The 24,403-nt window shown below is 38.4% G+C and overlaps 6 protein-coding genes and 1 pseudogene across 11 annotated transcripts; 3 read left to right on the forward strand and 4 right to left on the reverse strand.

Moving 5' to 3' along the window:
• Nucleotides 1-353: 353 nt before the first annotated feature.
• On the forward strand, nt 354-3,708 carry LOC103831555 (protein WVD2-like 7). 3 transcript variants are annotated; one of them, XM_009107437.3, is made up of 8 exons: nt 355-549; nt 905-967; nt 1,093-1,749; nt 1,827-2,258; nt 2,348-2,409; nt 2,872-2,968; nt 3,081-3,137; nt 3,272-3,708. In XM_009107437.3, the coding sequence occupies exons 2-8, from the start codon at nt 926-928 to the stop codon at nt 3,371-3,373; spliced, it is 1,449 nt and encodes a 482-aa protein (XP_009105685.1). In that variant the 5' UTR covers nt 355-549; nt 905-925; the 3' UTR covers nt 3,374-3,708. The 3 variants fall into 3 exon arrangements, with proteins under 3 accessions (XP_033130233.1, XP_009105685.1, XP_033130232.1); XM_033274341.1 differs by lacking the exon at nt 355-549 and having other exon boundaries at nt 591-967; XM_033274342.1 differs by lacking the exons at nt 2,872-2,968; nt 3,081-3,137; nt 3,272-3,708 and having other exon boundaries at nt 354-549; nt 2,348-2,452.
• Nucleotides 3,429-7,848, reverse strand: LOC103831557 (putative L-type lectin-domain containing receptor kinase V.1). The gene is made up of 3 exons (XM_009107440.2): nt 6,296-7,848; nt 5,703-6,217; nt 3,429-3,655 (listed from the first exon to the last, which is right to left on the reverse strand). Exons 1-2 carry the CDS (start codon nt 7,803-7,805, stop codon nt 5,736-5,738), a joined length of 1,992 nt encoding a protein of 663 aa, XP_009105688.1. The 5' UTR covers nt 7,806-7,848; the 3' UTR covers nt 3,429-3,655; nt 5,703-5,735.
• Nucleotides 7,849-9,689: 1,841 nt separating this feature from the next.
• Nucleotides 9,690-12,721, reverse strand: LOC103831558 (putative L-type lectin-domain containing receptor kinase V.2). The gene is made up of 2 exons (XM_009107441.2): nt 10,375-12,721; nt 9,690-10,282 (listed from the first exon to the last, which is right to left on the reverse strand). The coding sequence occupies exons 1-2, from the start codon at nt 11,840-11,842 to the stop codon at nt 9,798-9,800; spliced, it is 1,953 nt and encodes a 650-aa protein (XP_009105689.1). The 5' UTR covers nt 11,843-12,721; the 3' UTR covers nt 9,690-9,797.
• Nucleotides 12,722-12,978: 257 nt separating this feature from the next.
• Nucleotides 12,979-15,736, reverse strand: LOC103831559 (formin-like protein 8). The gene has a single exon (XM_009107442.3). The coding sequence runs from the start codon at nt 15,498-15,500 to the stop codon at nt 13,092-13,094; it is 2,409 nt and encodes an 802-aa protein (XP_009105690.1). The 5' UTR covers nt 15,501-15,736; the 3' UTR covers nt 12,979-13,091.
• Nucleotides 15,737-17,040: 1,304 nt separating this feature from the next.
• Nucleotides 17,041-19,950, forward strand: LOC103831560 (zinc finger MYND domain-containing protein 15). Of its 3 annotated transcripts, XR_004449012.1 has the most exons (11): nt 17,041-17,370; nt 17,456-17,590; nt 17,668-17,839; nt 17,920-18,020; nt 18,114-18,201; nt 18,399-18,507; nt 18,629-18,803; nt 18,903-18,977; nt 19,127-19,240; nt 19,360-19,479; nt 19,620-19,950. XR_004449012.1 is itself a non-coding variant. In XM_033274346.1 (10 exons), exons 1-10 carry the CDS (start codon nt 17,269-17,271, stop codon nt 19,710-19,712), a joined length of 1,164 nt encoding a protein of 387 aa, XP_033130237.1. In that variant the 5' UTR covers nt 17,041-17,268; the 3' UTR covers nt 19,713-19,950. The 3 variants fall into 3 exon arrangements, 2 of the variants coding, with proteins under 2 accessions (XP_033130237.1, XP_009105691.1); XM_033274346.1 differs by lacking the exon at nt 19,360-19,479; XM_009107443.3 differs by lacking the exon at nt 19,360-19,479 and having other exon boundaries at nt 17,477-17,590.
• Nucleotides 19,951-20,105: 155 nt separating this feature from the next.
• LOC103831561 lies at nt 20,106-22,533 on the forward strand. Of its 2 annotated transcripts, none has more exons than XM_018653096.2 (5): nt 20,106-20,684; nt 20,883-21,023; nt 21,104-21,805; nt 21,871-22,024; nt 22,147-22,517. In XM_018653096.2, the coding sequence occupies exons 1-5, from the start codon at nt 20,361-20,363 to the stop codon at nt 22,176-22,178; spliced, it is 1,353 nt and encodes a 450-aa protein (XP_018508612.1). In that variant the 5' UTR covers nt 20,106-20,360; the 3' UTR covers nt 22,179-22,517. The 2 variants fall into 2 exon arrangements, with proteins under 2 accessions (XP_018508612.1, XP_009105692.1); XM_009107444.3 differs by having other exon boundaries at nt 20,119-20,684; nt 21,871-22,071; nt 22,147-22,533.
• On the reverse strand, nt 22,390-24,373 carry LOC103832244 (annotated as a pseudogene).
• Nucleotides 24,374-24,403: the final 30 nt, after the last annotated feature.

Genomic DNA, 24,403 nt, shown 5'->3' on the forward strand with positions numbered 1-24,403 from the left:
TCTTCAAGATCCGAAATTTCAAATCAAATGACATTGACAAAAACCGAATATATCCGAACACCTCACGCCTAAGCAACTGGAGTCAAATGATAAATCAATGTAAATATATAGGCTGAACAACTATTTATAGAAATCGTAATAATATGTTATGAAAAATTTATAATTGCTTGCGTGTGGTAATCACACAGTAAACGAATGTGAAAATTTTGATTGTACTACTACATAGTGTCTTTGACTTTGATCCACTATTCTTTAAGTCGTATCAAAACTAGTCAGTTTTTTTTTTTTGATCAACTTCAAAACTAGTCAGTTAAAATAGTTAATAATCTCTTTGGTCCCCTCTTAATAGTAGTAACAAAGTACAGTACTATCTTGGAACATTTTGATTCGGCCTTAGCTTCTAACGCTTGTTACTTTACTATTTTCCGACAAAGGTCCCACTGCTCTTGTCTTCATTTGCTCATCCACTGTCTCTGATCTAATCTCTTCTTCTTCTTCTTCAACTTTTTGTTCTCATCATCATGTTTGGTGGGTTATCTTCACTTTCCCGTAAGTTTATAAGATCCTCTCTTTTTGGATTTGCAAATAATAATTACATATCTTCAATCATTAATAATGGGATTGTCTCTTTCTTTGCCTTTTCAATTACTCATGAGTTATTTCTAGTAGAATTCGAGTTTGCTCACCGAGAGGGCTTTAAAATTCGGTGATAAGAATTGTAAATAAGACAGATGCTTTTCCTCTTTCTCTCATTTGCTTTGTTACCACTCTTCATGTGAGTATATAAGAGTGTACAGTGAAACCTGAAACTGTTAAATGTTAAATCTCTGTTTAGAAGTACTGGTTAATCCCAAATCCAAGTATTGAAGTAATGGAGTCTATTTGGTTTTGTGTGTGGATAAAGATTCTTTCTGGTGAGCATTAAATGGGGGATATGGAAGTTGCTATTGCCAGTGGTGAAGATAAGGTAAATAACCCATGTGTCTCTACATCACTTGTCAATGTCCTATGATCTGTATGTGTATGGTTGTGTTGATTAACCATGGTTAGTTAGGTGTTTACAATAAACTTGTTTTTTGATTGATAAAACAGATAATGAAAGCAAATAAAGAAATGCAAGTGTCTGTATCTTTTGGCAAGTTTGAGAATGATTCACTTTCATGGGAGAAATTCTCTTCCTTCTCTCCAAACAAGTACTTGGAAGAAGTGGAGAAGTGTGCAACTCCAGGATCAGTAGCTCAGAAGAAGGCCTACTTCGAATCACATTACAAGAAGATCGCTGAGAGAAACGCCGAGATCATCTTGGAGCAGGAGAAGAAACAGTTGGAGAGGAATCAATCTTTCAGGCAAAGTCTTGAGAATAGTGGAAACAGAAACAGTGTTATGATTGAGTCTAGCGCTTGTTATGGATCTGATGGCGAATCTACTTCAGAAAAAGACAGGATTGTGAACAGCATTGCTGCTGAAGAGAATGATACATGTAACCATGAGCCTCTTGAAGAAACTATAAAGGTTGAGGTTGTGGAGGATCTGAGTACCCTGAAGATGGAGAAACTTGAAGAGATTGTTTGCGTTGAGGAAATGGAGGATAAAGAGAAACCAGAAGAGGTTGTTTTTATAGAGGAAGAAGTAAAAGAAGATATTTCTTCAAAGGATACACCATTGAAGGAGACGAAGAAAAAAGGTCAACATCTAACCAAGAATACGGATACAAATGTGAGAACAAACCATACAAGAACCTCTCCCAAGGTACATTACCATAAGCTATCTTATACTAGGTGTTATGTCTCATTTTTGCTTCAAATGAACGTGTCCTGGTTTTACAGCCTAATCAGGTGACCAAGAAGCCAGTAGCTAGTAGGAAAACTCAACTAAGCAAGGAGAAAAGCATGATCAAAGCAACAACAACAACAACAAATAAAGCAGCATCACCTTCACCTGTCTCAAAAGCCTCAAAGTATTCAACCCCAAGAGTGTCCAAACCAGCATCAACAACCACTTCAATGTCTACTTCTCGCTTTATAGTAAAGAAGGAGAATGTCTCGGCTTTACCGAGAAAGAAACAAACCGCTCCAAAGACGTTACACACTTCTCTCAACCTGAACCAACCGAGTTCCGACCCTACTGCTCTTGCTACCACCAGAAAGTCCTTGATCATGGAGAGAATGGGAGATAAAGAAATCGTGAGACGCGCTTTTAAGACTTTCCAGAAGAGTTTTGACCAAGTGAAACCATCTCAAGATACAGCTCCGAAGCAGGTATAGTCGTTTACTATTTCATCAATTGTTAGAGATTCTGCTGGTTATTAACTAAAAACTCAATGAATGCTGCCAATGTTTTACACCAGGTTCCTGCAAAGGCAACTAGTGTTTCCAAGTTAGCTACTACTGGTCTGAAAGATAATGGCAGGTATAACTTTGATTTATGTTTTTACTGAATCCGCTTTTACTCAAGCATCATCATCATCTAGTGTGTGCTAAAATCCAGTGCCGTGCGAAGAGTTTTAGGGGCCTAAGGCAAGTTCTAAAAATAAATTTATTTACAACCGTAATAAAAACAATTTTTTAATATGATATATTATTTTCACCAAATACACAAGTCTAATACTGTAAAAAAATAAGTTTATAACGTAAATATGTTATATTATATCATATAGAAAAAAATACATGAATTCAGAAAATGAGTTAATTAATTTTCGTAGAAATGTTTTTTTTTAAATAAATCTAAACCACTAGACTATAAATTATTTTAAATTTTGGGGCCCTAAAAACAGTCATATTAATCGAGGGCCTGAGGCGAATGCCTTTTTCAATACACTGTAGGCACGCCTCTGCTAAAATCACATCACCTTGTATTCTTGTCCTGAAACAGGCTTGCTAAATCAGATGGCACGGAGAAAAAATGCTCTAACTCTCACTGCTCTTCATCTTTTGTACCGAAAAGCATCAGGACAGCAGAGAAACAGGAGGTAACATATGTCTGATGAGCAAATCAAACTGTATCATTCTTTTTCCCTTTAAGATATCAACGTGATGGTTTAACACTGTGCAGTTTTACTAATATTTATTTTCCATATTCAGCTATCCAAGCCTGGAGCAAGAGGTGTAGAGAGGATACGCTTACCGGCGAAACCAAAGGTATTACTCACTCATAAGGGATTCTTCAGTTTTTAAGCCTCTCACAAGAGAACCTTTCTGGTTTCTGTACTGCTTTTCATCACAGCTTATATACAATCTCCATGATCATTGACCTTTTCTGTCTGTCTAATCAGGCAGAAGTAACTAATGCCAAAACTCGGAGGCAAAGTCTTGATCCAAAAGCAAAATCCATGCGAGGACCTCTCCCAAAAGGCTCTTCAGACAAAGTCTTATGATGTTTCAAGAAACCTTATTCTGTAACAGATGAGCATTAATGTTTCTTCTTATTTCCTAGAGGGTTCCATGGACTAAGGTGCAAGGAAAGGGAAAAAATGGATAGAAAATCTCCTTTATTTCAAGCAACACTCAAGAGGTAAAGAGTCAATGATGTTAATGTTATATAGAGAAGTGACCAAGTTTCCATTAGTTATGTGAGGAAAGTATTACAAAAAGTCTTTTGTTTAATGTATGTGTATAGAGTCTTGGAATATAAACGTGAGAATGATGTTAGATGCTCAGTGGCGGATATTTGACGGGGCACATAATTAATAAATATATTTTAAATTATTTTTATATATAGTATAATAAAATAATCATATGTTAAAAATATTGTAAGCTAACTATAATCTGTGAAAATAATTTACACTAACTTTTTGAACACATGAACTTTTTTATAAAATAACTTTAAGAATTCTTACACTTCTTCACAATAATTCTGTTACACAAAAATAATTTGAAAATGTATAGAAAATTAATCTTGAAGTTTATATATATATATATATATATATATATATATCTACTAATAATAGCAATCCCAATTAATTCTAAAGGTTGTGAGTCTACTTATGTTGAAAGATTGTGTCTTTTGAAACAGAAATGTAAAGGGTTGTGTCTTTTCTAAAAGTTCTATGTTGGAAGGTTGTGTTTTTTTCAATTAATTTCTAAGGTTGTGAATCCACTTATGTTGAAATGTTGTGTCTTTTGAAAAAGTAGTGTAAAGGGTTGTGTCTTTTCTAAAAGTTCTATGTTGTAAGGTTGTGTCTTTTTCAAATAATTCCTAAGGTTGTGAACTTCAATTATGTTGAAAGGTTGTCTTTTGAAAAATAAGTGTAGAGGGTTGTGTCTTTTCTAAAAGTTATATGTTGTAAGGTTGTGTCCTTCTAAAAATAGTCTAAAAGTTGTGACTATTCACTAGTATCTTTTAAAAAGTGAGAAATTGTGAGTATTAGAAGAATGTGACTATTCATATTGAAAGGTTGTGACTATTCAAATAGGCTTTAAAAAATCTATAAATAGTTTCTCCCATGCATTTTTCAAATCAAATTTTCACTAATCTACTAATAATAAAATGGTAAAAAAAATAATGTCAAAGTTACAACTTTTCATCTAAACAAGGTGTCTTTTCATCTCAAAGTGAGATTGCTTTAAAAATATTGGTTTTATTTAAGTAATGTGTTAGTTTATATAATAAGTGTTGGTATTTTATAAGAATTCTCCCAAAAATTAAAAAACAATATTATAAATGAGACGGGTCATATTAACGTAAATCAACATATATTTATTACAATATTCAATTTTATGAATATTCATTTTCAATAAATAAAGCAGGTAGATAAATATACAAAATAACAATTACCAACATATAAATTATAATTGTTTAAAATTATAAACTAATAATTTTAATATTATGTCTTAAATAGGAAAAAAAATTATATATCATGCAAAAAAAAGTTGCATTTTGTTCAAAAAGTGGTTGAAGATAACTATCATGTGAAAAATGTATGAAAAACCTTAAAAATGATGAAGACACAATTGTATGCAATATGTGTTTTGATAAAAAATTAAAGGGAACATTAAGGTTTATAAAATATATATATATATATATATATATTTGAATACTTTGTAAATCATATTTTAATCATCAAAATTAAATTTAATTATATATATGATTTTAATTTTTTTTATCAGGCATATAAAATTATAAATTATAGATTATAATATATTCTTTATAAAATGAGTTCCCGTGCGATATCGCATGGGCTCTTTGCCTAGTATATATAACAATATGTCAAAATTGTAAATAAACTGTTTTATCATCATATTTATATAAAATAAACTCTAAAATATGAAATAAAAATGAATAGAAAATTTATTATTTAATATTAATTGGTTTTATTTATTTACTAGCAGTTGTGAATGTTTGTTATATACTTAAAATGTGCCGCCAAACTTGAAATCTAAAGATGAATATAATATAATATACAAACTATGGAAAACAAATAAACAAAAGGAAGAAGAAGGAAAAATGCTGCATATAAGTTATAACTTGTAAAGAAAGATACAGTAAAAGTAGACTGTAAACGTGTCAAACAGCAAATTAACTGTACAACAAAGTGGAGAAAACAAAAAAATAATTAATAAGATGAGTGGTATCGAACCTTGGAAGAATAGGTCATTGGTGGGGCTTCTGTGGGGCTTCTTTACCAACTAGTCTACAAAAGCGAATTGTTCCCTTGGTTGTTGAATAAATTTTATAAAGTAGTCGGGGGCACGTGCCCCCGTTCAATAAAGGACAGCACAATTTCTTGTTTGTATCTTTTACCGTCCATGGGAGACAAAGGATTCAGTGAAGGTCAAGGAAGCGACCGAACTAGACTCAGGAGAATCAGCTGCTTCACCTGAGACTTGAGCACCTCTATTGATTTCTTGAGCTGACATAAGTTCAAGCAAGTTATGAGGAAGTTGAGCTACACTGTCCAGGAACTGAATGACGCTGGACATGTTCGGTCTGATGGCTGCTACTGGATGTGAACATAGCAAGCCTAGTTTGAGAACAAGTACCACTTGCTCCTCAATGTACTCCTGCCCAATCCTTTGATCAACAACCTGCATTATATCTCCATTCTCCCAACACTCTAGCACCCAATCAGTCAGCACCATCTCGCTTTCCGATGCTCGTGGCAACACCGGTTTTCGTCCGCAGGCAATCTCTAGCATCACCACTCCAAATGCGAATACATCTGAGCTTGTACTTGCCTTTCCAGTTCTTGAAAGCTCAGGTGAGATATACCCTAACGTACCTTCCAAGTAACTACATTTGTGAGAGAGAGAAAATTCTTTTCTTCAAGACAAAATAAGCAGAAATTACAAGAAGTTACCTGCCACATAAGATGTCTGCGGATCAATCCCATGATCACAAAGCTTAGCTAGACCAAAGTCACCAAGTTTTGCATTCATATTCCCATCAAGAAGGATGTTGGCTGGTTTAATATCCCTGTGGATAATCACCTGCATCCATTGTTGATGCAAATAGCGTAGTCCAGAAGCTACATCTTTAATGATCTTGAACCTCTCTGACCAATCAAGATTCCCATTCTGCTGGTGGTATAAAAACTTATCAAGGCTTCCTTTGGGCATACAATCATACACCAAGTAGAGTTCACCTTTGCGTCTACAGTATCCAAGAAGCCTAACTAAGTTAGAGTGTCTTAGCCGGCCAATGGTTGCAATCTCAGCAATGAACTCTCTCATTCCCTGTCTTGAATCATGAGAAACCATCTTCACTGCAATCTCTATGTTGGAAACTGGTAATGTGCCCTTGAAGACTTTCCCAAACCCGCCTTTACCGAGAAGCTCAGTGTCCTTAAAACCCTTTGTGGCAGTGTGTAGATCTTTATAAGCAAACCTATGAGGACCAAATTGTACTTCCCAGTCCTCAATAACTTCTAATAGCTTCTTCCTCTTCAAGAAAAGCCATAAGCCAAGAACCAAGACTATGAGCATAGTGATGCCTGATAAGCTCAAAGTAATAGCCATAACCCCCTTTACACTTTGGTCCCTTGGCTGATCAAAACGAGGAACCTCTGGAAGGTGAGTGGTGTCTATATCTGGAGCTGTTCCATTCATCTTGAATGTCCACCCCAATATATAATGAGAAGCAGTTCTTATACCAGTGGATGAAGAGAATCCAACGTACATACACTCAAGTAAATAAGGAGAAAGATCTTTCTCCAGAGAAAGGAGTGGGAGCTTTGGCTTAGAGACATCAAGAGGATGAAGTGTGACGTTAAGCTGCTTCTGTTTGCTGTCATACTCAATCCAAACCTGCATAGGGTCTCCACTGGAGAGGAAGAGATTCACGAACGTACCATCATCATTGAAATAGCCTGCTGAAGAAGCTACCTCTGAGATCACGCTGTTTATGTCAATACCAACATGGTTAGAATCAATGTCATTAAACTCAGCGGTTTGGACCGTGTCAAGCTCAACAGCTACTATGTGATTTGATGGATCTCCCATGTTGGTTGAGTTGAAGAGTCCTAGATACTGTGTGGGATCAACGTTTGATAAACCTCTAATAGGAGAAAGGACAAAGGCTAGTCCATGGCCATTGTCAGCTCCATAATGTGAAGCTATGGCAAAGATGAAAGTGGTGGAGAAGGAGAAGACGGTACCGTTTGGAGAATCCTTGAACCTCAGTGGGTAGTTGTAGAAGACTTGACCAGCTGTTTGTGCGGTAGTGTTGGTAAGCCTGAAGAGGCCATTGCTTTTTAGATGGGCTGATCCTGCAGCGTATAGGAAGCCGTTGAAGTTGAACTGTCCACCATTTGGGTCTGATACTACGTTCTTGGGGAAGAACAACAGCTGCAAACACAACAAGAACATCATAATCTTTAGGGAATTATGTTCATGATAAGAAAGAAGAGACTTTAGGGAGAAAGTCAACGAAGATAATTGATCAATAAGAAGAATTCAATGGCCAGATGATCTAATCCTAGAATGTACTACGTGCTATTAAACTATTATTAAAGCAGTACTAATTAGTTTATGTGAATTATATAGTTTTTCATTCTTACACAAAAGTCAAAGTCAGGTCTCGTGAATTTTCATTGAATCGCTTTCTTAAGAATTGAGTGGCTCTGTTTAATACAAAGTAGTGAAAGATTACAAAGTTATGACAATCAACCAATACTCACAATCAATCAACAAGAATGTCTAAAAGTAAAATCCACAAAAATAAAATAAAAATGTAGATAGAAGCCGTTGCTAGGTTTTTGCAGTCCAATCTAAAATTGTGGAACCTAGAGATGATTTCAAGTTACCATATGTGCTTAGTTTATAGTTTTTTTAAGACAATGAGAGACAAATGATTCTGTAAAGGTCAACAGAGCTGGAGGCGGACAAATCTCTTGGAAATTTTTCATAATTGTAATGTAAGTATTCAGTAATATGGCATATCCAGTTTGCCTTTTATGGGAATCAGCAAGCACAACAAAACCATGGAAACATGGTTTTCATTTAGATAACATTTTATTTCTTTATCCAATTCCTTAAGAAACACTCTAAACACTCAACTTATGTTGCAGTCATTGTAAAAAAAAAAAAAATCTTGAATTAATTTAACATTCATTAAAAGAAATATATATATTGGCTTAGGATTTTTCAATTACCGGTCTAAGCCCACTAATATCTACGTGATTCTTCAAAATAAAAGTATCTTATTTTTATGATTATTTATAATCAAAATCCTAATTAGGATTGCAACAAATCTCGTGTGTGTGTGGCTGTGTATATATATATATATATATAGAGCACATTCATTATTATCTCAATCATCACAACTAAAGTTTCTCGATCTTCTTCTCCAATCAGTCAATCGTGCATAATGACAAGCACACAAAGTAGTCGAAGAGGAGGAGAGGACTACTGCTCCTGCATTCTTCTTTTCTTGGTTTTGGCTTTTTTTACTGCTATGATTGCTTTTGTAGTGAAATCAGCAGAATCTCACGCGCCGAATATAGAAGTAGCTTCTATGGATTTCACGGTAAATTGGGATTTATTGATAAGGCGTCCTGACTATCTTCTTGGTGATAGCAAATGTCCTCAAGGAGACATTCAAGCTTCCTTGTTTTACAAGGATCTTACCCTAGCTACCTCGTCCACGCAAAGGTCAGAGTTTATCTAATACTTTTTTTTTATTTAATTACTTTAATACACAATTTAAGAAAGAAAATTGATTACCTAATCGCCATTATAATTTATAAGGTAAGAATATCTCAACCACAAGTCGCCTCAGCTACTTAGGTTTTCAGCTACCGTCTCTGAAAAAGATATCCGCGGTTTGGTTGGACAAAACATTATCAAAGATATCAAAGAAAAGAGTGAAGTGAGGTTCGGGTCTCGTGTTTTTCTTGCACGTTGTATAGAAAATTCGACAAGAGTTTTCAGCTACAATTGTGATGAAACGACGTTGAGGTTCGATCCAGGTTCTAACATGAAGGCCATTATTGCGTCTAGGAACAACCCTACATGCCGTTTGGGTTAGCAGAGATTTGATTTTTCTTTATGAGTCAGACAATTTTTCACAGAAGTTGTGTTTAGTAAGGATTTTAAACGAGTTTATATGTTCATTAACAATTTAATATTTTATTAGAATCTCTACACATGCTCGTCATGGTCATCTTCTATGTTAGTAAGTCTCAAGAGTTTCGATTTTTTTCCACAAGGATTTGCGTTCGGAAAACGCTTCACAAATTTTATAAGTCTCTTGGATAAAGATGCTCTAATACTTAGTGGAAACAAGGAAACAACATTATTTCATTCTCATTCTACAATCTCGTACTATGCAAGTATGCAACATAAAAATAAGATCATTATAAGTTAGCGTCCACCAGAGACAAACGATTCCGTCATGACCGAAGAAAAAGTGTTACTACTGGCCCCTGGAGACTCTTTTGCTTCACCCAAAGCATCAAATCCTCCATCTATTTTTCGAGCATTTACAAGTTCAAGCAAGTTATGAGGAAGTGTGGCTACACCGTCTAGGAATTGCATTACGCTTGACATGCTTGGTCTAGTTGCTGCCACTGGATGCGAACAAAGCAACCCTAGTTTCAAAACTAGAGTTACTTGTTCCTCAAGATACTTGTGCCCTAGCTTTTCATCAACCACCTGCAGTATATCTCCACTATCCCAACGGTCTAGTACCCGATCAGTCAAAACAATCTCGCTCGGTGATCCTCGTGGCTCTATGGGTTTTCTTCCACAAGTTATCTCCAGCATGAACACTCCGAATGCGAAAACATCAGAGCTTGTGCTTGATTTTCCTGTTCTTGAAAGCTCTGGTGATATATATCCAAATGTACCTTGCGTCCAAAGTAACAACACAAAACCCTTAATAAGTCCAAAGAACTTGACTGATTGGTTGATTATAATGTACACAAAAACGCTAACTTACCTGCGACATTGGAGGATTGAGAATCAATCCCATGGTCACATAGCTTTGCAAGTCCAAAATCACCGAGCTTCGCGTTCATATTTTCATCAAGAAGAATGTTTGCTGGCTTAATATCTCTGTGGATAATCACTTGCATCCATTGCTGATGCAAATAGCAAAGCCCTGAGGCAACATCTTTGATGATCTTGAATCTCTGTGACCAATCAAGAACTTGATCTGGTTGATTGTAAAGAAACTTATCAAGGCTTCCTTTAGGCATAAAGTCATAGACCAAGTAAAGCTCTCCTTTGCGTCTGCAGTAGCCAAGGAGACGAACTAAATCTGGATGTCTGAGTCTTCCAATGGTAGCAATCTCAGCCAAAAACTCTCTCATTCCTTGTTTTGAATCATGAGAAATCTTCTTCACCGCGATCGGTATGCTAGACAATGGTAAGATCCCTTTGAAGACTTTTCCAAAACCTCCTCTTCCAAGAAGCTCACTGTTCTTGAAACCTTTCGTGGCGATGAAGAGATCTTTATAAGTGAATCTGTGAGGACCAAACTGCACTTCCCAGTCTTCAATAACTTCCAAGAACTTCTTCCTCTTCAAGTAGAAGACAACTCCAAAAACCAATACAATAATGAGTGTAAGCCCTGAAATACTCAGACTAATAGCCAAGATCTTGCGGCTCAATGACCGATCTTTTTCATCAGGAAGTTTGGGGAGACGAGAGTGAGCTATAGGTAAAACTGGCCCTGTGCTGTTGAAGTTCCATCCAAGAATGTAGTGAGAAGAAGTTGGACTGCCTACTGAAGTGAAGCCAACATACATGTACTCAAGTAGATAAGGATAAAGATCTTTTCGCAACGAAAGCAGAGGAGTCTTGGGCTTACATGTATAGATAGAGTGCATTGTAACATCAAGCTGTTTAGCTGAGTTGTTATACTCAACCCATACTTGTATTGGCGTCCCACTTGCAATCTCTATATCCACAAAACCACTACCATCATCTTTATAATAACCAGCAGAGTTGTTTCTATATGTATCTAAACCGCTGACATTGATAGCAACCTCGTTAACATCTTTACCGTCGGTTTTGGCGGTATGGAACTCAACTGAAACAGAGCGGTTGCTTGCGGAAGAGTTCAAGCCTTTTGTTGAGGAGATGTTGAAGGAGAGTCCACAACCGGCGGCTGTTTTGCGGGTTGCCATGATGGCGAAGACAAAAGTGGTGGAAAAAGATGAAACGGTGTGGTTTTGTGAGTTCTTGAACTTTTGTGGGAACTGGTAGAGAACTTGACCAGCTCCTCCTTGCGTCTTTGAAGTGATGAGTTTGAATAATCCGTCAGGGTTTAGATCAGCAACTCCGTCGGTGAATAAGTAGCCGTTGAAGCTAAACTGTCCACCTGTTGGGTCTGAGCCTTGAGAAACTGTATCCATAGAGAAGAAGAAGAGGAAGAACAAGAACATCTCTACAGGCAGAGACATGATTGGTTATAGTTATGTTTGAAGTTTGTGTAATGGTTGATTCCTTTTAGTGTGTGTTTTATAAGCATCCATGTGAAACTTGCGCTTGTTCTTGCCTACGCGTTGCTACTGAGAAAAAGTGCAAAGAAAGTGTTGCGATGTTTCGTAAAGTTACTATTTGGTTATAAAAATATGCTTTTTCCACTCAAAAACTATTACAAGATGTGAAAGGTAGTGGTCACACACACTATAATAGCAGTATTTATGTTTTGTTCATACCCAAAATCAACATCAACGTTCTTTACATATCCAGTCTTTTTGTTATCCGAATTATTAATAGAAACAACGAGAATCATACACACTATTATTATGCTCTGTCAATATCCAAAATCAACTTTTACTTTCTGTAAAGGTTAGCTTTAATCCAAGTTCAAGGAAATTCAGAAAGCTAATAAATTTAGATAAAAGCTAAGTTCACACTATTCGGTATTGTTTATTAGATAAGCAAACCGAGTTATGTTTGGTGAAATATATACTCAGTCCAGTTGAAGAAGACTTGTTCATAAGATTCTTTATCATATTATGTATCAACAAGTCAATATTTTGTATCTCATTTTGCTTTCAGTGATCAGATTTATGACCTTTTTCTTATTGTATCATGAGAGTTGTTTGTTACAAGGGTTTTAAATGAGTTCTTTAGTTCATTTTTATTTTGTCAACAATATCTGACTACATATCTTACTGTTAATGAAAACAAAGAAACAAACCTTATCTCATTCATTCATTCTGCAATCTTAATTTTTAGCATAAAAGATCATTAGTTAGCGTTCACCAGAGACAACTCAGACAAGCGATTCCGTCATGACTAAGCAGACCTGTGACTAAGGAAAAAAGGTTACTACCGACCCCATGAGACTCAGTTGCTTCACCCAAAGCATTAAACTCCTACGACCTCTAAAGTACTAAAAAGCACAAGCCTATTATATTAGGATTTGTTCATAACCAAAACCAACTCTTACTTCCTCTACAGCTCAGCCATTTTATAATCCAAGTTGAGAAAATTCAGAAACTCAACAAAGATGGATAAAAAGCGAAGTTCACACTCACAAATCAGAGCTATGTTTGGTTATAGAAGACATGTTCATAAAACATGGAAATGTCATAAACCAAAATTCTTTATCATATAAATCTATCAACAATTCAATACCTTTGAATAAAAATCAAGAACTCAATCATTCTATTATTTACAAATAACAAATATGAACTCTTCTCACATATCAGAATCCGATTCACCGGAGTCACTCCTAGACCTGTCCGACATGAAATTTGGAGGCAAAACCGGAAACTTCACAGCATTCCTCTGCGTGGAAGTGGACTCGGAAGAACTAGTTACCTTCCTCCTCTGCACATTCCTCATAATATCTAAGCATACTTTATCAACCATGGCCAGAAAATCTCTCACAATAACAAACAGATGAAGAGGGTTCTTTCCTTTAACACTAGCTCCTGCTTGATAATACTCCGTTGTCCGCTTCACAAGCTCCATTACTTTCCTCTCTTCTTCTCTCGCCGTCTTCACTTCTTCCTCTACTGAATCAAGAAACGTCATCATCTTCTCAACAAACCTCCCTCCTTCACACTGTGCGATCACCTTCCTCGCGTCTTTCGCTCTTACCGCAAGAGCCGAGCAAGTCGCAACAATAGTGTCGTAATCTACACTCGCAGCTTTCTTCACGTTTGAAAACTCAGAGCTTAATCCTCCGACAATAGGTAGACCAAGCTTCAAGAACTCTTTCTCTTGCTCTTCTTTAGACATGGCTTGAGGAGCGTTGTTACTACTACTGCTACTACTACTTCTGTTACTGTTGCTTCGTGTTAAGCTATTGCTCCTTCTATTCAAAACGCAGCGTTTTCCTTCCGATCTTACCACTTCCTCCACCACGAAGTTAAGCAGAGTCGTCTTCCCATCAACGCTCTTCACGTCCGAGAGTTTCAAAAGCGCGGTTAGATTAAACGCCTGAGCGTTTCCTCTCGCGGTTCCCGCGTTCATCCTGTTACCAGCTTTTAGAATCGCCTCCAAAAGCTTCACGAACAAACCGCGAGACCTCAGCTCTTTACACGCTAAATCCAGCGTTTGGAGCGATCTGCCGTGGTGAGCGATCTCTGGATAATAATTCGCCCTGAAGAGAAACGCGTTTAGCCGCGTAAACGCGGTTGGCACCGCTTTGAGGAGATGAAACAGGAACGCTTCCGCGTCTGCGAGTTTCCCCGCGTCGCCGCCGTCGAACTCGAGGATCGCTGATTGCTCCTCTTTCGTCGGAGCTATTCTCGCTAGCCTCTCGAGCGTCTCCGGTACGAAGTCGTGTCCTTCGACGAGTGCTTCCACGAGCTCTTCGCGCGTCATGCCTAGGGACTTGAGCACGATCGCTGAGTTCTGAGACTTTCTTGGATCGAGGATGAATATTTTGGTCGGGGAGTTTGACTTTTGTTTGTCGTGTTCTGGCGATTTCTTTCCGACAGCGACGTAACCGAACAGAGCTTCCATTAAATCTCCGTCGAAACTGAACGAGCCGCGATCGATCTTGTCCCACACCATAGAGTGATCGGAGTCAGGGTTCACTTTATCCCAATGTAGTGGCTTTAGCTTCACCTGACCACTTCCACCACCTCTTGAGCTCTCTCCTCCGCTTGATCCTCTCGGCGCCGGCGGTGGTCTTGATCCCGATGACGACAAAGCCGCCGCCTTTTTCACCGGCGGAGGTGGTGGCGGCGAAGGTGAAGGACGCGGAGGCGGCGGTGCTGGTGCAGTTTTCTTCATCGGAGTTGGCGGTGGCGACGGCGGAGGCGGCGGTGGTGGTGCAGTTTTATTCACCGGAATTGGTGGTGGCGGTGGCGAAGGACCCTTCTTAGGCGGAGGCGACGGTGCTGGGACAGTTTTCTTCGCCGGAATTGACGGCGGTGGTGGTGGTGGCGGCGGCGATTCCAACTCGTAGGAATCGTTATGGATTATACTGTGAGAAGTGGATGATCTTCCTCTGAGGAGAGGAACCTCCGTGACCTGCTCCATCTTCTTCTTGTTCTTGTAATAAATCACTTCTTTCTCTTCACTACCACCTTCTTCTCCTCCGGCCACGACGATCTCCTTCCGGAAACTTCCGCTTCTTCTCTGCCTCTGGCTCTGAAGATTCCTCCAGTACAACACATCGAGGCCGTTCTCGTCGAGGATCAGACCTTTCACACCTCCAAACCGCGTGAAACCTTCTCTAGCCAAAGTCTCCGTCGCCGCCACCGTCGTCGTTGTCGGAGGATACGGAGGTAAAGTGTTCTGGACGTTGATTCTGTTCTCTCTCCGTCGCCTTCGCCGCGCGATGACGCATTTCTGGAGGAAGAAGAAGAACGCTGCAGCGAGAACTACGGTGCTCGCTGCCGTTATGAGGACGGCCTTGGTGATCGTTCCTCTATCTGACGACGATGATTGATTAGACGGCGGAGATGAGGGGGTAGAAGGGTTTATCGGCGGAGGAACCGGGGAGAGTTCGGCGGTTGGGTAGAAAGTCTCGATGTTTTGAGGCGAATCTGATTGTGAAAAGGAATGATACGGTAAAACGACGACGCATAGGAAGAGAAGTATGGTTACTTGTAGAGGAAACGGCCATGGCTGGTGTAACATGGCAGCCATGAACGATTAGCTCATGTACAGAGAGATCGTATAAAATTGCGAAAAACGTAACGTCTTTGTTTAATTTTATCTCAGGGGCTTAGTGTTAATATTCGATTTTTTGATAGGTTTATTAAATTTAATTTTGGAGGGTTTTGGTGGTAATGAGGGGAGTTAGAAGCAGAGAGCAGTTGATCTGTTCTTCTTCGAACCTCTTTTTCCCGGGGGTTTGGTCTTATGATATGTTTAAGTGACGGAAATACCCTTAGTGGTGGAGTTGATGGTAAAGGGTGGTTTGGTAATTAGAGTCCTTTTCCGTGTGTGGACTTGTGGAGCTGGTGCGGTTGGATGTGTATCGCTGACTTTGTCTAAAAGGAGTGCTATGTGTTGAATTCTTGTAATTTAATTTTGTGTGTTCTAGAAATATTTTTGATGCCAAAGAAGTCTTAACTACATGCCAAAACATTTCAGTTTTTTTTTTTTTGTCAACTGAATTATTGACACAAAGGAGAAAATCTCTGTTTTCTATGGCAATTAAATGAATTCACATTCTGCCAATAGTGCATTTATTCTTCTTTTATGTATAAAATAATAGAAGTAATTCATTTATTACTTTAGGTAATTTACAATTTGACATTATTGAAAGAAAAAGCAAGAGATTACTTACTTTGCGCAGTAAACAATGGTTTTGTCTTTTTTTGGTCAACTGAATACTGGTGTTGCCTAAACTATAAATAGTGTATATTTCTCTTGATATATGCAAATCTCAATCGGTCAAACTAGTAGGGAATGAAATCAATCCAGTAGTAGTGGGTGATCACCATTGATAAAACAAAGTTCAAATAAAATGATAGTAATGCTGATCATATAAATATAACGCGTATCAAACAGAAGATAGAAACGTGTTAAACAAAAAGAAAAAAAGGTATCGTTGAATCGAAAAAGGAATGTAATGCAAGTAAGATTATGATAAAGGTATGGTTCACACCACAAAACATATGGAAAATATATTTCTCGCTGAAATAAAACATTTTAGAGTTTATTAAACGTCTCTTATTGTGTTACAAAAAAAAACGTCTCTTATTAAAACAGGAAGATAAAGTAGTATAACAATATGGCCGGTCGTTTCACCTTAAATGTAAAACGCGCAACCTACTCGTAAAAGGAAAGTACGAAGACTAGTGAAATGACGTAATTAATCATTTTTTGGTCAAGTCAACCGGTCAACTCTACCATTCTTCTCGACTAAAAGCCTTTTTTTCTTTTTTCTTTTTTCTTTTTTCTTTTTTGTACTTCGTATGGTATGCAAAATGCTAATGATAAGTATTTATCACTTATGATTGAGTTCGATTACTTGAATTGTTAGGTAACAAATCATATAAATTTGTTTATGGTATGAACAATACCTCACTTAGTTTTTATTGGTTGTAGAACAGGAGTTGGCAAGAGAGTTGAAGAAGTGACGAGAAAGATTTCTCAAAAGTCAAAAGTTTCCAACCTCCATTCAAAACAATTACAATAAAAATGTTATATGGTAAAAGAAGCTCGTTTAACTTTTTTTGTAATTCTGGTGACGTTGCAGCTCAAGACTGACTTCAGTTCAAATTCTAGCTCTCTATCGGGTACAGTAATCAGGTGATGAAATGAAACTACGAATAAAGGAGAATTGTAATGTTTCAAAAAAAAAAACCTGATGGGCCTTCGAATCAGCACAAATGGGCCTTGGGATTAAAACAAAAATGGGCCTTGAGTTTTTGTTCATTTGATCATTTTCGTTCGCCGGCGGCGGATGGAGTGTGCTGCGCGTGGCTTCGCGACGCGGTGCGTTGGCCGACCGACGAGGAGGTGTGGCAATTGTGGCGCCGTGGCGTATTGCTCCGTCTCTCACCAGGTTTTTGCTTACTGCTTAAGCCCTTCTTCTTCTTCGTCGACCTAATCTGTTTTGGGAAATTGGTGATTTGATCACTCAAAGCTAGATCTTGTTTTTGGTTTTGCAGAGTTCGCATTGGAGGTATCACAAGGAAGAGTGCGAGAGACTAGAAGAGCAAATGCGTCGTGTTGATCTTTTAAACGAGTTTCCATTTACATTCACAGAAGAAGCTACAGTCCAGGTTTTCTTGATAGAGCATTAGATGAAGAAAGCTGATGCCTTTTTTCATTTCTTGAACCATTTTGTATTCCTTCTTAGATTAGTCAGAAGGAAGAGAGCAGGTGCTCCTTCCTCACCAAAAGGGGATTACATCATGCTGGAATGTGGATGTTTGAGTGCAAATGTGGCTCCTCCTCTGTTACTTTCTCGGCTTATGATAGGTTTAGAAATGAAGGTTGGCATCTGCCAAGCTCTTCTTGTCCATGCCGTGGTACGCTTCATTTTTACTCCTCTGGTTATGGTTTTACTGGAAGAGTTGATTTTTATTTGGGATCATCATCGCACATGCAGGCCCTTTGTCTCCAGTAACAAGCCAGCTATGTAGTTGGAAGGATTATTACGAGTGGAGACAGATACCTCTTGATTCTCCTGTTGCTCTTCTTCTCCACTGGGTAACACATCTTCTTGACGTGATTTAATGCGGTTTTGCTAGTCTAACGAGAGTGTTTCTATTTATTGACTCTTAGAGCTTTTTGTTGTTTCAGCCACTTACAATATATCATGCAGTCCAAGCCATTGGGATTGAAAACTTGACTCCCCGGATAAGTGATGAACTTCGTATACATTATCTTGGTATGTAATTCTACTGCGTTTTCTTTGAGGTTGCTATCTTCTTTCTCGTTCTTGTGTATGATTCATGAATCAGTTTTTGTTTGGAGATGTCCGTAGTTGTAGTGTAGTACCTTAATATTGGCATGTGGAATATTATACATATGTTTCAAAGGATGCATTATGATAATATGATTTGCTGATAGTTTGAGCTTCTGAAGGCCCTCAGAAGGAGCTTGGTCAAGTTGGAGTCTTTGCTGAGCTGCGAGCGCTCTTCCCTGGTCTGCGCATTCACTTACAACTGGTTGGACCTGATGTTCCACAACATGTGTGAGTTGTGAGCAATTCAAAAGCTCAATAATATCTTTGATTGCAACTGAAACGCCGTAGCTAGTTCTTTGGTTTTATATGTTGGCACCATTCTGATGAATCATGTTCACCTGTTGAATAGGGATGGAGAGATAATCTCCCTCTGCGGCTATGCTACTTGCATGGAAGAAGAAGAATGTGATTGTAAATGTTCAAGTCAAATTCTCGAACACAATAACAAATCGTCTGAGTCTTCAGCTGTGTCGTTACAGCTTTATCGAGGGTTTTATCATGATCGTTACAGTGACATAGCAAAGGTACCCTTTTTCTATTCTTGTATAAACAGAACAGTTATGTACAATCTAGTTCCACTTTACTGTGTTTTTGTTTTCTGATTGACCACCTTGTCTGGACAGGATTCACCTCCTCCTCACATAGTGATTGCTCCAAACGCAGGCATCGCAGCATATCCGAGCTGGTTGCCAACTATTGTACGTTTTCTATTTTTTCCAGTAACTGATAATTTTATTCAGTATCTACCACGATTACGTCATTTACCAATGACTGTTTACATATATACAGTGACCACATCCTTTCTTTAATCATTCATTTATGTCACGTGTGAAAAAAAAACCTTCAGGAACTAATAAAAGGGATGAAAGTCCCAGCTGTGTTTTCTGATTACTGTGAAGAAGCTTGTCATCTTGCGGCTTGTTGCATTAGAACCATCACAGGGCAACCTCTCTCGTTACCTGTAAGTCTACATTTTAGGTTTTATTATTTTCAAATCTATGCTTTTTTTGTTATGTGGGTTGATGACGTCATACTAATAGAAAGGGGGGGATAGGATATGATTCCTGCCGTATGGTGCAGGCATATGTCTCATCAAAATACTGTATAAAAAGAATAGAGGGTCGACACATATAATGAAGTTGAAAGAGGACAAGACATCTTCCTTCTTTTCTCAGATCTTACAAATCAATTTGGATCCAAGTACACACTAATGTCCAATTCTCCAATCAACCTGTGTTGGATAATTGATGTTTCTTTGCACAAAAGAAAAAATCTAGTACTTTTTGCTTATATGTTTTGAAACAATATAGAGAATAATAATGTATCTCCTTGAAATGCAGATTGGGTTAAACCCATTCAGACAGCCAATGATGGTAGAAGATAGTTCTCTGTTTATCCCTTGCTACTCAAACTGCTTCATCTTCGCAATCTAAACTCTCCAAAAAAGCAATGGATCGACTCATCGTCACTAGTTAGGCGTTGTGGTCTACATTTTGGGAGGAAATGATTGTTATCTGTACAATGATTACGCTTTGTTTGGTAGTTGTGGTTATTTATGTGGATAAGGAACAGCAGCATCTGCATACCATCATTGTAGTCATTTAATTCTTAGGTGAACAATTTATCTTCTCCCCATCATGTAATGTTTCTACTAAATTTTTTTTGCAATCATTATGTTTTAGTAGATATATATATGTCAAATTAGTGAAGAAGCATCTTTATGCTAATATGGAATATTCTTCCTACACTTGCAAGCAATTGGACATGAATATTGAACTAAACCGGAACTGATCATAAAACCAGTCGTGGAGATCAAACTAAACCGGAACTAAACTCGGAGCAGCCAGAACGTAACGCTGACGTGGAAGAAGGGAGCAAGCGAAGAATCTTAAAAAAAAAAAAACTAAGAAAAGACTATTTCATCATCATCCCAGCTCAGCTTTAATCTCTTAACCTCCCCAAAGTCCAATTCTCAGAAACAACAGAGAGAGAGAGAAAAGGTTGAAACCAAGAATGGATCATCATCTTCAACCTTAACACCACCAAAAACCTTTTGTTTCAAAAACCACTAATTGATTTGAATGTCTCTAACTCGAAACCTCATATACCTTCTTCTTCTTCTTCTAGGGTTAGCTTTTTCCGTTGACCTGGGTCAATCCCTAAAAGTCCCCTTCAGCGTCAACGATGTCCTCCCGATGCTGCCACGTCAAGTCTCGTGGCCCGTCCTGAACAGCTTCCACAGCGCCGTGGATTTGCTGCCGGTCTTCGTCGGGTCCGTTACTCCGAACAACAACGCGTCTCTTGAGTGGAAAGGCGCTTGCTTTAAAGGCAACGAGGCTCGTCTCGACATCACCGTTAGCGATCGAGATGAGCCTGGTCTTGGAGGTGGCCTTCTCCATCTCAAGGTTTGTTTCTTTTTCTGTTAAAAAGTTTCAATCTTTGGCCAGAGAATTAGCAAAAAAAAAAGTTTCAATCTTTTGTCGGAATTTTTAGTTTTGGGGAACTTTGTGTGCAGACATGTCAAGGTTGTTGGTTTGGTTCTTTTCTTGTAAAGTTTCAATCTTTGGTCGGAATTTAACTAGTTTGGGGACTTTTTTGTGCAGACGTCTGAGGCACATAGCTTAACGTGTATGGACCTTTATGTCTTCGCAACGCCGTATAGGATCACATGGGATTACTATTTCTCTGCCAGAGTTCATACTTTGAGCTTTGGCTCTTGGGAAGAAACAGCTGAGTTGGATTATGTAAGAAGGTTTTTTGATTAGTTTGTATTGTCTTCTTTTAAGAGGGACTCTGTGTTGATGATTAGTTTATGAATGTTTAGGTGAAGGAGCATGGAGTTTCAGTGTTTCTTATGCCGTCAGGGATGCTAGGGACGTTGCTTTCTTTGATCGATGTGTTGCCTCTCTTCTCCAACACGGGCTGGGGGCAGAACGCGAACTTGGCTTTCTTGACGAAGCATATGGGCGCCACGTTCGAGAAGCGGCCTCAGCCTTGGCGGTCTGTGATCAATCCGGAAGATGTGCGTTCCGGAGATTTCTTGGCGGTGTCGAAGATTAGAGGAAGGTGGGGTGGGTTTGAGACTTTGGAGAAATGGGTGACTGGCGCTTTTGCTGGTCACACTGCTGTTTGTTTGAAGGATGATGTGGGGAGGCTTTGGGTTGGTGAATCTGGTCATGAGAACGAGAAGGGTGAAGAGATCATTGTTGTGATTCCTTGGGATGAATGGTGGGAACTAACGTTGAAGGATAGTTCAAATCCGCAAGTGGCTTTGCTTCCTTTGCATCCTGATGTACGAGCAAAGTTTAATAATACTGCTGCGTGGGAGTATGCACGGAGCATGTTGGGAAAGCCTTATGGATATCACAACATGATTTTTAGCTGGATCGATACTCTTGCCGATAACTACCCTCCTCCCCTTGATGCTCACTTGGTTATTTCTGTCATGTCTATGTGGACTCGTGTACAACCTGCATATGCTGCTAATATGTGGAACGAGGCACTCAATAAACGGCTCGGTACTGAGGTATGCATTAAAGTACTTTCTCCTACTCTTCTGAATAGGATAGCTAATAAGTTAATGCTTAGCAGGAGCTGGATTTGTATGGGATTCTTGAAGAAACAGCGAGGCGTGGAATGTCTTTTGATGAGCTACTCACCATCCCTGAACAGGATGAGTGGGTATACAGCGACGGGAAGTCAACAACATGCGTTGCTTTCATCCTTGCTATGTACAAAGCTGCTGGTGTGTTTGGTCCTCTCGCTGATCATATTCAAGTCACTGAATTCACTGTGAGTCTTCTTCACCTGCCTTTTGTTTTCCATTTAACTTCAGTCTCTTAGTGTTGTTTCCTTTGTTTGTTTCAGATTCGAGATGCGTATACTCTGAGGTTGTTTGAGGATAATCAGACGAGGCTACCGAGTTGGTGTAACACGGAGAAAGGGAAGCTTGAGTTCTGTCAGATTCTGGGTGAATTCAGAATGGAGTTACCTGGTTATAATACCATTGAACCTTATCCAAACATGAACGAGAATTGCCCTTCTTTGCCTCCTGATTATGAGAGGCCTTCTAAGTGTTAGGAAAGACTAATCATAACATGTTTGTCTCTCTGTTTGTGTTTTGTCTACTTTATGTTTTATTTATTTATTGTTAAGTGTTGCCCTTTTAGCTGTAGGGGGAAACAAACAACGTTTGTGAACTGTTTTATGTGAATATGTGATGATATGTTAACCAATAATGCTTCTTGTTTGCAACAGCAAAATATTGATTTTAACTTTTGATCGAACCATAGTTTGGAAATAAGGAGTGATACTAAAAGATAATCCAATAAAGAGTATTAGGAATCATAAAATGAGATGCATAGAGTAGAGAAAAGAAGAGCAACAAGCACAAAAGAAAACCCTGGAAGCCAATAAGAACATCAGAAACCACAAGTCTCTTGGGTGGAGTTCAAGTCTCTATCTTTGGTTTCTTGACTAGCAAATTTGAGAGACCATCGGTCAATGCAGATGAGGAGACCAATGAAGCTCTAAGAATGCTAATGAGCTGCAGGCATGAGAAAAATTAAAGAGTTGTAACTGATGCAAGATGGATATACCAAAGAACAAAAAGTTAAAGTATGTGATTTAATAGTAAAAGCATACCTCTGCTTTGGAAATGGTGATCTGAAACTCCTCGAGATCATTGATGTCTACCTTCATCTTCCTTAACAAGCCAATGGTTGAAGATGAATTCATCGGAGTTATAGTAAGATCATCAGACACGACGAACTTCGTTTTTCTCTTCATAAACCCACTCCCACAACTTAATGAACTTCCAGGATTCACTTTTGGATACATACTCACAATGTTGCCACTTTTGGAGAGAGACCTATCAATGTACCTAGCGACTTTGCGACTCGAGTATTCTTTGAGAGGAATCCAACATCATATGTCACTGAATAATAGTGAGCATAATCAAGCAGTTTGTTGGTGCTACAAATATAAAAATCAGGAAGGTTACAACTTGTGGAAGCTGCTCCTCTACACTGACTTCTACACAAGTTTCCAACACATCCAAAAATGGTATTGTCATTAGACAATGAGCAAGCCATCTCAAGAGGGTGCACAAGAAAGGTGTGAAGAGAGTCAATGAAGTCTTCATTGCACTCTGCATAAAGAATCTTTCTATCAAGCTTTCTAGCAAAAACTTTCACAGAACACGCTCCGCCTGGATTTGCGTTCCCTTTTTTCAGCGTAGGTGGAGACAACATTTCATGCATCCTCTTACTTGTCATGCAAGTTTTTCTGAGGAATACGCTTGTCAGTGGAGCTAAATAAACATCCTAGTAGACTCACAACCTATATCCATAAAAGATTATTGAATTAGAACCTATTAAGCAACAATTATACAGAAAAGAAAAAACAAAAAGTTACCTCTTCAAACCCTACATCAATTAGGGTCTCCTGCAGATCACTATAACCAGTGTACCCTAGATCTTTAAGAACTTTCATGAGATCACCAATAGAGTTAGAAGTCACTTTTAAATCATCTGTGATGATGAAAGAGGATCGGCAATTTACAAACACTCCATCTGCAACATCTCCTATCACCTTTTCAACTTGCTCTTCTTCTGGGACATGAATCTGAAGATCCATCAAAGCTCCACAGCTACATATTGTCCTGAAATTGCTGTATGCCCTGCTTCCGCATGAAGCACTCTTGAAAAAACTTGGGCACACAAAGATCTCGGTTCAGCTTGAGCTTGAGCCTCTTGCGATGGATATCCTTACTACTCTTGGGAGACAGCAACAAACTCTTGAAAGCATCATTCTCAAAATGACGAATGTCCATTTCTGAAACACTTTTGTTAAGGTTTCTATAACAATCTAGGATTGTATTGTGATCCTTCAGCAAGCCAGCGATTATACCCATTGGGAGAGTCAAAAGACTGAGGAGGACATCAACAAAATCCTGCTCAGCCTCAGCCAAAACAACTTTGTTTCTCTTCTCATCAATGAGAAGTTTCAAGCTGAACTTTACACTTTTAGCCATTGGAAATCAAAGTAAAAAGAAGAGAAACCAAATGTGGAAGAGAAGAAACTTATACTTTACTATTGTAGGTATAACGCTTTAAAGAAGACA

The sequence above is a fragment of the Brassica rapa genome, chromosome A07 (genome assembly GCF_000309985.2).
Source record: "Brassica rapa cultivar Chiifu-401-42 chromosome A07, CAAS_Brap_v3.01, whole genome shotgun sequence".
Lineage (NCBI taxonomy): Eukaryota > Viridiplantae > Streptophyta > Magnoliopsida > Brassicales > Brassicaceae > Brassica > Brassica rapa.